Raw genomic sequence first — 15191 nt, forward strand, 5'->3', positions numbered from 1 at the left:
ATATCCCGCAGCAAGAATTCCATAAGCTCGAATGCATCCTCATAAAACTGCTATGGGGGGGGGGCGCATCTGCGGATCGCTCTCTCCACGCTCCAAAGGCCCGTATGGGAAGGAGGGATTGGACTACCCAGGCTGCAATCATACTACTGGGCCGGCCAGCTGACGGTGGTCAATGACATGTTGCATGGAGATGGGACACTTCCGCACATCAAGGCAATTAACCCCCACAACACAACAGCACCATTAGAACATCTCTACGGAAGCCTGGGCCGCCCACCAAAACCAGATATGGCGACACACATTGTGAGAATATGGAAAGAGGTACACCGACACCTAGGATGGGATGGGAAACTGACACTGGCCCAACCCCTATGGAACAATTGCCATCTTCCTGAAATACAAAAGCTACCTAGATGGCCCGAATGGGTCCAACGAGGAATCACCACCGTCGGGGCTGTGCTGCGGGAGCACAAACTTGCACCATTTGAAACATTGCAAGAGGAATTTTCCCTCCCAGCCACAGAAAGATACCACCACACGCAATTGCAACATGCGTGAAGCACCCACCAACAAAATATACGGAACATACCGGAAAGCTCCCCCCTTGAATGCAATATGGTGTCGGACCAGGTGAAACGGAAAGTCACCTCCACCATGTACAATGTGATTACATCCTTTGCGACACCAGAACTGACCAGCCTGAAGACCAAATGGGAACGGGACGTGGGACCGCTCCAGCCGGAAGAATGGGTGGAGGCCCTAATGTACCCGCGCGAGGTAACTATTTCTTCAAGACTCAGGCTGGTCCAACTAAAGATCCTGCACCGCGTCTACTACCCAAGAGTCGCCCTTTTCCGCTGGGGGAAGACGACAGATGCACGCTGCCTGCGATGCAAGTGTGAGGAAGGCACATTCTTCCATATCCTATGGGAATGCAATAATATCCAACAACTCTGGCAGAAATGCTGTGACAAACTATCCAGCGTTATAAGCAAGACAAAAGAAAGATGCCCAAAACATCTCCTCCTGGGGATCTCTAATGAAACCGACCTGTCCCGGTATGAAAAGATACTCTGCTCCACTGCAACGGCCGTGCTCAGGCGGAATATAGCACAACTGTGGGGCGCAGAACGCACTCCGGACTACGACCAATGGGTCGTGGATGTGGACATCTGCGCTGACATGGAACATCGGGTATATGCTGCAAGGGGCTGCCTGCAAAAAGCGAACAAAATATGGAGCCGCTGGGAAGACGCCAGCTAGAAGGCAGGTGTGACACGGCAGACGCTAAGAATGGACAGGGCCGCATGATGCTGAATGAAGCGAGCCAGAAACATACTGATTGTGCCACGAGTAACTCCTGCTTTGGCAAAGTCTGACGGACCACTAGACGGCAGTCCCAGTTATCAAGAGTTGTTGTTTTTTTTTTTTTCTTCTCTCTTCTTTCCTCTCTTTTGTTGTTTTTAGTTTTTTACCTGCTTCTCTCTCCTCTCCTGACCCTCCTCCTGAAAATGTTGATTGTATGACTGCTCCCTTGCTCCCAGCCCTGTTACACAGAGAGATGCATGTACTGTTAAGTTGTTTTCCTATGTTTAAAATCAATAAAGTCTTTGATCAAAAAATAAAATAATGTAATGATGGAGAGGGCGCTAAGGCAGGGGTGTATCCTGCCCCCCTGCCTTTTCAATTTGTACCTGGCAGATATGGGTGAGGCTCTCCGAAAACATGTGTTTGTAACCACCATTGTGGGTGATTGGATGGTCTGCTGGATGGCATACACAGACAATATCGTCCTGATTGATAATACTCCAATAGGCTTCCAGCGCCTCATATTTTCCTTAGCACTATATACCAAAGAAAATAATTTGGAAATTAATCCCCAAAAATCATTCATCTGCTTCACAAAAAAGGGAAAAAATGTAAGCAGTATAGATGGTTAATTGATGCTAAAGAGGTAATTTACTTAGGATTTCATTTTAGTGCTCATCCAAATATTGCAAATTTGTAAAAGGTTTTGGAGGGGAAAATCGATAAACTTGTGTGCCAAATGGGTAAAATATATTGTAAATATTGCAGATTCTCCATCTCTCTACTAGTCAGGTTAAATAAAGGAGATCCCAGCCATTTCATATGGTGCCGAAATAGAACTTCAGTCGTATGAATTACCATGGGAAAGGCTGGAAGGTAGAATCTGGAAGAAGGTTCTTAATCCTCCAGCGTCCCTACCTATGGCCTCCCTCTGGTTTGAGCTGCGCTTCACATCGCTCAAAGCTTGATTGGATTGGCGTATCTATTAGATAATGTCACCCGGCACCAATTTTGTAGAAAAACAGAGGGTGGGTGAGGCGCGCACTCTGGTTCTCAGTGTTAGATACCTGCTGCATTTCAAATTGCTGTTCTCCTCCAAGCGCTAAGAGGACAGGGAGTTAATCTTTGTATGAGGATTTAAAGATGTTTGTGGAGAGGGAATTGGAGAGGGATTCGGAGCCCTCAACACTGAAGTTGAAAACAATGGTAGAGGTTAATTTGGGGAGTTTGGGGAATAGTGGGAGGCAGTTATTCGAGATGTGGGAAAACCCTAGTGGGGTGAAGAGATAACTGTTTTTCGCTAATTGGCTCTAATTGGATCTCTACATACTGAACTTTGGATACGCCGTTGGGAAGGACCCACATTATCTTAACCGTTTCTCCAATTCAGTTTTAATCTTTTGCACACAGGGGAGATCCTGGGAAAACGTTTAGGGGCCCAGTCAAACGATGGTCTATGTAAATTCTGCAGGGGAGGTGATATGAAACAAACATTAACATATCTAATCTTAAATTGCCCTGCAGTACAGGAACTCCGCTTGAAATATTTGGAGCGTTTTGTTCACCATCCAGATTGGCTAAATTCTGTTGAGTTTTGTAATAGACTAAGTGTGGGCGAAGCAACTTTCATAACAATTATAGTCGTGGCAGTACTAAAAGAGATGGGAAAATTTGATTTTATTCTACTTGAACTCCAATATCCTGTTATTTATAGCACCTGTATAATATTGTTGCTTTACCGTGTGCATATGTTGAGTGTTGTAGTAACCTATGAAAGTTTTATATGTGCAAACCCTTTATTATCAATTAATTTTATACGTTTGCTAGCATGTTTTATTTGTGCAAAGTCTTTCGGATATGTAATGTATTTTTATATGTGAAAGGTCAATATTATTTTGACTGAAACACAGGAAATACATCATTCTTTTTTTGACACAGCTTCAGGGGCCAGAGGGTCCATTTCACACATTAGCCTCTGCCCTTCCTGTCAAGGGGATAGGAGGTGAGGGGCAGGGTGACTTCCTTCTCATTAGGGAGACCCACTGGTGAGCTGCAAAGTTAATTTCCACAGGGGACTTTCTGAAAAGAGCTTGAGCTGTCCTATGCAGGACAGCTGGGTAAACCTGTCTGGGTAATCCAAAGGCACAGCCCAGTAAAGAGAGGGTAAACCAAAGCAGCAAAGAGGCCTCAGAGGACCACAGAGTGGTAAAGTGATGGTAAAAGCCATAATGTGTGTTGGCCTGAGTTTCCTGTGACCTTCCTTGCATAGATACTAGGGTTTCCCCGAAAACCAGGCCTGAGCAATGCATTATTAAGCTTTCTCGTGACCAGATTCTTCAACACACACTATTCTCTGAAAGATTTATCCACCCCTGAACATAAAATAAATTGTTACTATGCAGATGTTCCCTATGCGGACCAGCCCATACACTAAATGTTATGGTGAAATTTGAATAGGGAACAACAATATTGGGAGCTTTTGGTTCAGTCCATATGTTTCATATTGGACGGGAGTGCATGTGTTGTATAACAGGCCTGAACCTGCTACGCCATCGTCCTCCATGTAACATGATCATTTAATATTTCCTCATTTTGGCTGTGTCTCTCTGCCCCATTTGCAGGTTTTATGGTAGACAGAGTCTGGCGAATATGTAACTAACTTATCACCTTATCCCTCTAGAGAGACACTGCAAAAAGGTTTGGAGTACTGTCGCAAAGTGCAGCGATCTGATGGGTCTTGGGAAGGGTGAGTTCATACCTGATATGGAGTGCAGTGTTGTGAGCGAGTGTCTTCTTGCTGTGAAAGCAGGCATGGGGCATGTCCTTCTGCAGGCTTAGTAGTGGTCGCTTAGCTGGGAGTATATTTGAAGTTTGTGAGCATGCAGAATATGGGTGGTGTCAATTTTGTCAATCACTGGGCATGTTATATCTGTAGGTGTTAGCTTATGGTGTGGTATGGATGCGTGTATACTTTATTCATTGAAAATACTTTTTTGACAAAGGGCTACAGTATGATGAATGCCTTTTGTTAGTGTATGGGTTCATAATACATGGGTAGGTTTTATGACAAAGTCACCTACCTTACAATCAAGGCATATAGTTGGGCCACTTGGGTCTTGGAACTTGCCGTGAACCTTGTGCTACTGGTCCCATTAGCGGCCTGGGGAGAGGAACCTCTAGTACCAGAAACTATGTCGCACATAAGTGGCAGGAGATCACCACATGGACGTGCCAGGAACTACTGCTCCTTTAAGGGACAGGACATTTGGCCCCGCTGGGCACTCCCTGTTCAGGGCTGAAGATGGTTAGATATATCTCTCCCAGCCACTTTGTAAACACTCCCTCACTTCAGTGCGCAAAGGTACCCAGATCAGACAGAGTGCGAGCGAGAGTGGTCTCTTGCTTTCAGCAGCACTCTGCCCAGGCCTACTGTGTGGATAGTGCACTTAGTGCGCTTCACCAGGATGTAGGAAGTAGGCCGGAACATGTGGACCACACTGTGTAAGACGCCAACAGAAACAGAATCAGAAATGATGGCCCCGTACTTAAATGTTTGGTTCATGGATCTGCAATGTGGAAAACTGCGGGACCCTGTGCATCTGAGAACAGTTCCTGCACACTCCCGGTCACACAGTCCAGAAGCCCTATACCTTTAGCACCACAACTAAAAGGCATCCAGGAATATGACCCAGAACAAATGGCCAAACAGTGCTAAGGGTGAAGGCAAATTAGATAAGTGTGGGTATGTGGAAAGGGAGCAGACAATACTTTGGAGGAGCACAATGGAGCAGGGAGCTTGGGACGAGGTGGCAGGAGAGTCGAAATTATGAGGAGAGGGATGGAGGGTAGAGTTATTTACTGGGAACGAGGCGGGGCATCAAATGGAGGTGGAGGAAAACATCAGAATGATAGAGGAGAAGAGTTATCAGGAGGGGGCAGAGGAGAACATAAAATGGAGAGGGGAGGAGGATGAGAATTGACAGAAAGAGGTGGAGGTTATCGTGAGTTGGGACAGAAAGGAGGAGTTTGTTAAGGTTTCAAGTTCAGTTCTGACAGATGTAGGCCAACTGGGGAAGTAGTATTGCAAACCCTAAAACTGACTGCAGGGAGCTTAGAATGGGTGGAGGAATGGGCATGTGGCAGAGCATTCTGGAGGTGCAGATGAGGTCAAAGGTCAGAGCGAAGGAGTGTTTAGAAAAAACACACATAGGTACAAGGCCATGGCTGAGTATGTAGGAAGAGAGAGAGTCTGAATTGGTGGGCCAGAAATTAGGCAGACCCTGCTAGTGGGAGGTGATGAGAGGCATAGGCTGAAGCCAGTGGAAGCTCCTGTCTCTCGAAAGCTCCCCTCTCCTCATCTCCCCATCTCCTCACCTAATCTCACTCCTCTCACTCACACCTTCCCTCACCTTTCCTACTACATTGACCCTCAGATGTACTCACCCACTCAACGCTCCACTGTTATCATATAGTACCACTCTGTCACAACCAGTACCTCACCAGCACTCTGCACCAACTATGCCACCAATTCTTCAGCACTCTTCCACCTGGTCTCTCTGTCAGTCTACACACCTTCTGACCCCTCCCACACAATCCACACTCTATCTCTCATTTCTTCCCCTTTTATATTCCTCCTTTCCTGTTTCTGCTCCTCCTTTTCCATAGGCTCCAGGGGCTTGGTCATTAAGGTATCATAGCTTCAAAAGTCCCATTTGGCCTTCTTTTTTCTCTGCACCCTCTCTGGTGTTTGCTCAACATAATGTTTATTCAGCATTTCGCTTTCAATTCTCAGTGGTAACCTATACCTCATTCTGGTAAGCAGAAGAATGTCTTTCTCAGGCGTTCCAATGACCATATTGTGGGTAGCTTTTCTCTGGATTTGTTTGGGTGGTCCTTCATTCAGTGCGGCCGGGAATTCATGTACTTGTGGTTCTACAATACAAAATAAAGAACTCTGACATCGGATGACAGAAGGTGGAACCAGCATCAACATTCATGGTATGTGAACAGGTCTCAGGAACTGCTCCCCCCTCAGCTTCCACTACCCGCCTCTGGCATTCTCCCTGGTAGGTGCCCTGAACAAGTCGAGAGGGGTCCCTGCTGCCCTTTTACAGGGTCCTGTTCCGGACCCATTCTCACTGTGTGTAACATGCAACTCACAAGTTCCAGTGCAAGAGTGGCCAAAACGCATTGCTCTGAGGTTAGAAAATGAGTATCCGTTCTGGGTGTCTGGCTGTGTACAACAGGTATTTTCAGCAGTTGGGTGCAGTGTTATTGGGTATTTTTTTGGGTGTGGGATAAGTGCGTTAAGTTTTTGCATTTTGCGGGGAAGTTTGGATATGTAATCAATCGTTTTGTATTTTGCGAGTGATTTTTTTATGTGCAGGTGTATTTTCTGGTTGGCTGTGTTTTGTGAGAGATTATATTTTGGGATAGCGGCTATCTTTCAGAAGTGTGAAGCTGTTTAAGGTGGTTATACATTTCATGGTTGGGTTTAATTTCCGGGGTGTGTCTGTATTTTGCTGGTGAATGTACATTTAATGCCCATGTCCATTTGTATTTTTTGTTGTTTTAATGGTTATACTTTTTTTGTTGGTGGGTTCTTGCAAACGGGCCTACATTTCCGTTTCACTGCTTTGTAGATTTGTATTGGTGTGTGGTTTGTTGTTTGTTCTCTGGGCATGTGTTTTGTGTGCCTCTTGTGGGTTTGTGTTTGAGTATACATTATATGTTGTTGTGTACCTGTGAGTGATTTTCTTTCTGAACCGATGGATTGGTATGGTGTTGGTGCAGAATTCAATTTTTAGGAATTCTACAGTTCCATTCATGGGTCCCCTACTCATGTTATCACCCCCCCCCCCTCTTAATTTTTTTGGAGCATTTCTAAATTTATTTTTGGAGCCAGAGGAGACTTCTGCTGAAGTCCACCTGCCACTACATGGACTTTTTACTTCTTAAGAGTGTATGGTCCTTGGTCACCCATAAAGCTACCAGGTGTGTTTCTTAAGCACTTTCCTTGTACCCTATGGTGATTACATCACCTTACCTTGGTTTTAGGGGGTTGGCTGATGGCAGCTAATAGTTAGTTGTGGCTTCTTCAGGTTCTGTGTGATGCACCACACGTAACACTGTCATACACGGTGATTACCGTGGCACCTTGCTGAATGAGCACAGCAAAGGGGACTACAATTCCTGGCTTCCTGAACTTGCCCCTCACACTGTACATGCATCAGCTGATGCAGCACTTTGCGTCAGCCTCTGGAAACGGAGGATGTATTCGGAACGCTGCGATAAAAGTCCTGGTGTTGCGCATCTCTGTGCTCCTCAACTTTGAAAACGCGCATCGAGTAGCTGGTGACACGTTTCTCTTGCCTTCTGTATTTGGATATTCTTGATTGCTCTGACGCTGTTTTTCTGTATCCTCGACTGCTTTGGATTGCGGACTCTGCTCAGGGGAAAGGACTTGGTAAACAGTGAAAGACCCCGGATCCCTGCATAAACAGATTGAACTTGGGGAAAACTGTTGTCTTGGATGGTTTTTGTTTTGTTGTGGAACTATCTATGGATATTCTTGTGCTTTAGGACTGCTTTATGGATGGAATCCCTGGGCCTCTTCCTGGTGACTGTTTTCTGGCCTGTCTCCCCCTTGCCCCTTCCACCCCTGTGCAGTGCATCCTCGTGCAATCCAGGTTTAAGCCCCTGCATTTTATATCTTATTTTTTCATTTCCCTTTTCTGCATTGGTCAGATCCTACTTCTAATGACCTGCTCCTAACATACTTCAGGTAATCAATAAGGGGATTGGGGACTAGAGCTAAGGGGACACTAGTTTCATGTTATTTTATTCACCACTGTGTATGTTATTTCCTTTGCAGCCTGGGGAGAGAGCCGGGCGGCGCACCTCCTTACCTTTTCTTTTGCCCAGTTGGTTGATTAGCAGAGTTAGCTATGTTTCACCCTGACTGAGAAACTGGGAAGAAGGTTAATCAGTTCATCTGGTGCCTTGTGCATAACAGTGTGCAAGCCAATTTACTGCATTAGTCGCCCAATTTACCTTTATGGTAAGCATCGGGGTAATAATTGGGTTTTCTAAGTCCTACTCTTGGCCATTTGGCTTTAGGGGCTCTCTTTGTTCAGGGTCCCATGAGGCAGGACTAACATTGCTGCTGTGCACACATGGGCCCAGGATGGCACCTTCTATGGTGGTTTGAAGTGGTCTAGATGAATTCCTGGCCCTGGACACGCCACTACACTTGTTGTGGGGATGAGACTAGGTGTTTGGCGGTTTTCTGAGTCAACCTGATTGGCTGGCCACCCAAACCTTTGTTTTAAATCCCATAATGGGATTGGGCCCTGTGAGTGAAGATACATAAAGGGGAAACCTTGCTCCGTCACACAGTTCTAGTGTTTTATTTTTGGAAGGTATGCAGTTTGGCCTGCCTGCTGTGCGATTTTGCTACTGGAAACCATTAAAGCCGATTTTGTTATTTTTTTTTATTTCTTTTTATTTTATTTTTTTAACTTTGTTTATTGATTTTTTCCATATTTGCATCATATCACATTGCAAGTATTCCACATAAAACATAGAATCTTACGCATATCAGTATACATATGTAGGATTGCACTATTAACACATCGTGTGTATGCAGACACCCTACCACAGGCCACTGACTGACTGCACATATCAACTATTTCTTCTGCTAAGTACTGGCCCACATATTTCCCGCTCCCGCTCACCTCCGCCCCCCCAATATCGTGTTGCCTTCCTCTCGGATGGGCCGATCTTGCTGCTGCCCAGTGTACTGCCACTTCACCCCTTCACATTGTCTCGGTAATTGCCTCTCTCCTTCCTTGGAGGTCTCCATATGGAGGCCCTCTCTCCTCTCGTTACAAATGTCCGCAGGGGCCCCCATATATCCGTCGGTCTACTCCTGGCTGGGAGTGATGCAGCATAGATACTTTCCCTCTACTTGCAACTCTCCATACAGTTCAGCCATTGGGCATAAGTGGGGCCGGTCCCTTCAGATATGCCCTGGCTAACAATGCTTTGGCTACTACCGATGACATCCCCAGTAAGCAGCGTCTCAGGATACCCTCCCCTGGGAAGATTGCAAGTGGCCATGCCATTGGTGTTAGTTGTCCATCCACCCCCAACATATCCTGCATACCATGTATTATATTTTGCCACAGTTCTTGCACTTTATTGCAATGCCATGCCATATTTAGAACGTCTGCATTTTGACGTCAACATCTACCACAATCCCATTGGGGCAGTATCTTTTTTAGTTTTAGCCGTACATGCGTGTAATACATTTGGTGTTGGTGTTTGTAGTGTGTTATCCTGTAGCGACTGTTAGGAGATACCGTTCTAGTTTTCATACATGCCTGTTGCCATTGGTGATCGGTCAGCGCTTCTCCCAGTAGTGAGGTATCCCATTTTTTCCTAGCCTTGTCCTCTACCTCTACCCTTAGTTCCTTGGCCATCTTATATAGGGAGGAGACCACTCTGTGATTGTTTGGCAGAGCCACAATCATTTGTGCGACCTTTGAAGTCTCTGGTTCCCCCAGCATACATGCCCAGCTTTTTATGGAGCTCATTTCTAAGTCTAGAGTATAGCAAAGTGGTAACTACCTTGCTCTGCCCCTGTCCTGCTACTGTTGCAAGGATATGAATCTACTGTTCACAAAAAGATCTCTCAGCGAGTGCACCCCCAGTGCTTCAAAGTGTTGCTGGGAGATTGTTTTGTACGTCACCTTTATCGCTCATGTTCTATATATTGCAGAATCTGGGGTGTAGAGCCTTTTCTCCCCTAAAATCTTTGCCAACCTGTTCCAGGCCCAACACATGGTATCTAAAGGTTTGACTTATTTGCAAGGTTTCTGCAGCCGCCCACCACGGCATTGCATATTGCACTTGTACCTCTATATAATACAAAAACATGTCTAGGTAATCCCCCCTCCCCCACCCGCTCATAAGGTTTAGTGAGCATATCATAAGCTATCCTGGGCTGCTTGGTTGCCCAAGCTAGTCTTATCAGCATAGTTCACACACACCCAATTTTTTTCCGGAGGCACTATGAGGACATTATTGAATATGTATAGTAACTTCGGTACCAACAACATCTCGGTCAATGTCATGCGTGCTGCCTGTGAGAGCGGTACGTTTCTGTTCTAGCTGATCTAGTACCTAATTTTCAGTGTATAATGTGCTTACTTCTATGGTAACCTGCACACCCAGATAGCTAATTCCCTTTGGGCACCATTTAAACACAGGGGTTGTAACAAATTGAGTTGTTGCTTGCGTTAGCGGCAGGATCTCAGACTTTTCCCAATCCATTTTCAATCCGAACGGTTGCCCGAAGAGCTGTCCATCTTGCACTATAGACGTTAGATTACCCCCAGGTTCCTTAAAATGCAACAGCATATTGTCGCCATAGAGGGAGATGATACTTAGCCGGCAGAACACCTTGACACCTCTAAGTGCGTGCCGTTCTTGGATGTGACAGGCCAGTGGGTCGATCGCCAAGGCAAACTGGAGTGGGGAGAGGGGACACCCCTTGTTCCCCTTGTGAGAGATATTGGTCTAGACACCCTCTTGTTCGTAACTACCATTGCACTAGGGGCAGAATACAGAAACCATACCCTTTGTATGTAGGTGAGCCCCAGTCCCGTCCACTGTAGGATTTCAAACAATAAAGGCCACTCTACCTAGTCAAAGGCATTCTTGTCGCTGGGGCATGCTCCTTAATATTGTGCATGAGGGTGAAGAGCCGGCGTATATTGTTTTGGGTCGACCTGCCCAGGATGAACCGCACCTGATCGGGCAGTAACAGTGCCGCCATGTGCAGCTGCAAACGGTCTGCTAGTAGTTGCGCTAGTATCTTATTGTCAGTGTTCACTAATGATAATGGTCTGTACGAGGCGCATCTCCTGGGGTCTTTTCGGGGCTTAAGGAGGACTGTGACTAGAGATGCTCGCGTGGAATCTGGCAATGTTCCCCCCTCAAATGCCTAAGTGTACATTGCCATAATGTGTGCGATCAGCTCCTCCACTAATTCCTTATAGAATTCGGCCGTTATGCCCTCTGTCCCAGGTGCCTCATTATTTGGGAGTGCCTTATTGACCTGTTTAATCTCCTCTGCCATGGGAGGTGCATTGAGGAGCACAACCTGCTTTGGGTCCAGCTATCTAGTCCAGAAAGTCATGTATCTCAGCTGTGCTTGCGCTCTGTTGGGATGTGCATAGAGTTACATAATACCTCTGGAACACCTCATTAATGGAGTTGTTATCCCATACCACCTGACCTACCTTGCCCTCCACCTCCAAAATCTTCTCTGTTTCCTGCTCATTTCATATAGCTCATGCTATGAGTTCAGCTAGGCCTATCTCCTTCCCCGTAAGATGCCGCTTCTTCTGGCCTTCTGGCCTCCTTCGCCACCTAGCCTCCCTATCCGCAGCTATCGCAAATTCTTTTCTAGCTTGCTTTAGTGCCTTGTCAATTTCAGGCCCCCCGCCACCTGTCCCGGGACTGTCTCTCCTCCAGCGTCTTAATCTGGGACTCCAAGGTCGTTAGTGTGCTTCTCGGCACCTTAAGGATCCATCTCCTTAGATATACATCTCCCCCGTATACAAGCCTTAAGTGCCTCCCTTATCACCCCTGTATCTAGGATAGAGCCTTTATTATGTTAAAACAAAAATGTATCAATTTCCTGCACTATCTCCTCCCTGGACATCAGGTCTTCCAGAGCCCTATTCCAAAACCTTTCTCTCGGGGTCTGTGAGGTTGGAGAAGCATAGAAAAGGTTATTGTGACCAGGGAGTGATCAGAGTGCGTTCTTGGCAGAATCTGGGACGTTTTAACCTGCCGCAATGTGTCTTGTGTAGCCATTATGTAGTCAATTCTAGAAGCCGAGCCATGGACCCCTGAATAAAACGTGTATTCCCTTGTGTGGATTAATGTATCTCCATATATCTGTCAAATTATGATAGTCTGCAATTCCCTCCCATGCCCCTACCGCTTTCAGATGCCTCCCAAGTCGAGTTATTTCTGTCAGCATCTAGTGTCATTGCAAGTTTGAAATCCCCAGCTCATATGACCTCATAACCCGTGCATTTGTGCAACAGGTTAGCACACTCCAAATAAAATTCCGGGGAATCCAAATTGGGTGCATATACATTAGTGCCCATTATCTCTCTCATAAGGAGCAGGTACCCCCACCCCCTTGTCTTTACTCATTGAGTGGCGTTGCACAGTGTGTATATATATATATATATATTGTCAGATTATGTTTTCCAAGTGTGGGTACTGGGAGGGGCAGGACCCGTTCCAGTGGATAAACCAATATTACAGTTGGAGAACTACATAACTGTATTCCATTTGGTGGGAGTACCTTAGCGCCTCATCCTTCACATATGGTAAGTAACCAACAGTTTCACAGGGATGTGGAGCCTTCGCGAGTAAGATTTTTCACATCTGAAAAATAAACCACTCTTCCATCTAAATGGGAGCATTTGCAAGCTAGATTCTTCAAATTTGGTAAACACCTCTTTCACCTCAGTGGGGCATTTGCGTGCAGGATTTCTCACATTTGTATAAATAAATAACTCTTCCACTTCATAAAAGGCATATACGAGCAAGATTTGTCACATTTGATAAATAATCCATTCTTTCACCTCAGTGGGGCATTTGCGAGCAGTATTTCTCACATTTTATAAATAACTCTTTCACTTCATAAAAGGCATATGCGAGCAGGATTTGTCACGTTTGATAAATAAACAATTCTTTCGCTGTTTAGCGCTTCCCAGCAGCTGCCGGGTACCATTTATGACCCCTCATACTGTATGGCCACCCATCAAGTAGTCCACTAGGTCCTGAGAGAGAGCATCCCTCATACAAGCCACTCGGTAGTCCGGGCCAGTATTGGCCGATGCCTAGTTTTTCCCCTGGGCCACCCGCGCTGAGCTTGATCCCTGGCTTAGGAGCAAAAAGGGGGGATCTAAAGGAGCAAAGTCCAGTGTAGTGCCTTTACAATAGCTCATTCCTGACAAGAGCTGACAGACTGATTTACCTCCCATGTACCGCAGTACACATAGTGAGGCCTATGTCGACGCCCCTAACCGTGAGGCGTTCTCTAATCCTTCACCTACCCACCTCGGCTCGCATGAACCCGCAGCTGAACTGAAGTATACAATACTCTGCTAATCAATATCCCCCTACGTTTTCCGATGTTCTCTTAGGTCAAGCGGTGATAGGATATTGACATATTCCGCCAAAGTTAAAACAAAACCTGGCAGACAGTTATACCTTTCTATCTCCAACGTGCCGCACAGGGGGCAGGATTCACATAACCTTTCCTGTCTTACCTCCTGCCACGAAGAGGGTAACCGACAGACTCACGTCTGTCACCATCTGTCCCATCGACTGACACAAGCACCACGGGAGCTAACATCCCGCGCTGGGCTGCTTCCCTACCAAGCTGCTTTACAGCTGCAAGTGTAGTTCTGTAACTTGATACCTATGTGAGGCAGGCATGGTATCACAAGTTAGACACATACACAAAGATACAAGTTTCAACACCTTTATTAAGTTTTGAATGGGGTTGGAGACTTCCTAGCTGGCCCTAATTCCATAATGGGAGTAGCCTCAACCATCAAAGTAAAATAATGTAGTCCATGTCAGTCAGTCAAACAAAGGAAAAGGTATATGGGCCTCATTACAAGACCGGCGGTAGCCGTGCCGGTAAAACCGGCAGGCTGCCGCTGGACTTGTGAAGCTTTCCGGCACTTTGCTTCACGCATACACCGGTGCAATACAGCCCCGGCAGTCCGTGAAGTCAGGCGCCGGAAAATGTTAATCCCCATTCCCATTGAGTCCTATATGGGAATGGGGAACATGGAAGCAACAGCACTTTTAATAATGGTGCCGGTGCTTCCGTGTAGGTCTGCTTACTGTGGCCGCTGTGCCTGGCAGGGTCCCACCTGCCAGGCACACAACTCCGCCAAGTAGACCTGTAGTGTGCCAGTCCGATAACAGTGGTGCTGGTAGGCTTACCGGTACTGTTGTTACCGGACCGGCCCACTTATAATGAGGCCCTATGTCCGAAACCTATTCTTGCCCTCACGCTTTACAATAACTAAGTGTGGGAAAATGTATCAGAAATAAGAGTGTATCAAAAGAAAGTCAGATTGGCAACATAGTTGGTTCTCCACTCCCTTCCCCAAGTTTAAGTCAATGGGGTTCTTTAAGAGTTCTTTCAAGGTGGGTAGTAGGCACAGTTCAAAGAATTCAAATAAGTCTTTCAGGCTTCCCTCGCCTGGCTCAACATCAGTTCAAAACGTATCACAGTTCTTTTCAGGCTTTCCTTGTCTGTTTCACATAACACAGTTCTTTCAGACTTCCCTTTGCCTGTTGTAACCATCATCAATATAGCACAGTTCTGGTACGATATTGCGGGTGAATCTTTCACCATAGGCCCCTCATTTTTCCCTCACCCAAGTCTAGGCCTTTTGGGACTTTAACTTCTTTCAATTTATCTCAGGATTCCCTTCCCCAGCCTTCTTGGTTGTCAATTTACTTTTACGTTGAAGACTTTCGAAACGGCATAAATTTTCTCAGGCCAATGCATGACCACTTAGATACAATGCCTCTTGGTTATTGTAGTTCCTTGTATTCACACGTGCTCCCTTAGCACCTTGGTTTCACATAAGCCTTCTTGGCACTTGTGGAAGTCTCACTTCCTTGATAACTTAAACATTCACTTTATTCCACAACTAGCTCTTTTGGGATCACAGCTGGTTTTCTTGTCAGCCTCCCTGTTCGACTTGCTTCAGACATCCATTTTTAACACAGTTCGTTTTCCGCTCCTTTTTCTGAGGGACATTACA

The 15191-nt window shown here is 46.0% G+C and overlaps 1 protein-coding gene across 2 annotated transcripts in view; it reads left to right on the forward strand.

Moving 5' to 3' along the window:
• Nucleotides 1-15191, forward strand: part of LSS (lanosterol synthase) — a 315876-nt gene that overhangs the window by 252834 nt on the left and 47851 nt on the right. For both annotated transcript variants that reach the window (XM_069616042.1, XM_069616043.1), the window contains one exon: nt 3989-4054. In XM_069616042.1, coding sequence (XP_069472143.1) covers nt 3989-4054 — 66 coding nt within the window. The remainder of the gene's footprint in view (nt 1-3988; nt 4055-15191) is intronic.

Source organism: Ambystoma mexicanum, chromosome 9 (genome assembly GCF_040938575.1).
Source record: "Ambystoma mexicanum isolate Mex_15411 chromosome 9, UKY_AmexF1_1, whole genome shotgun sequence".
Lineage (NCBI taxonomy): Eukaryota > Metazoa > Chordata > Amphibia > Caudata > Ambystomatidae > Ambystoma > Ambystoma mexicanum.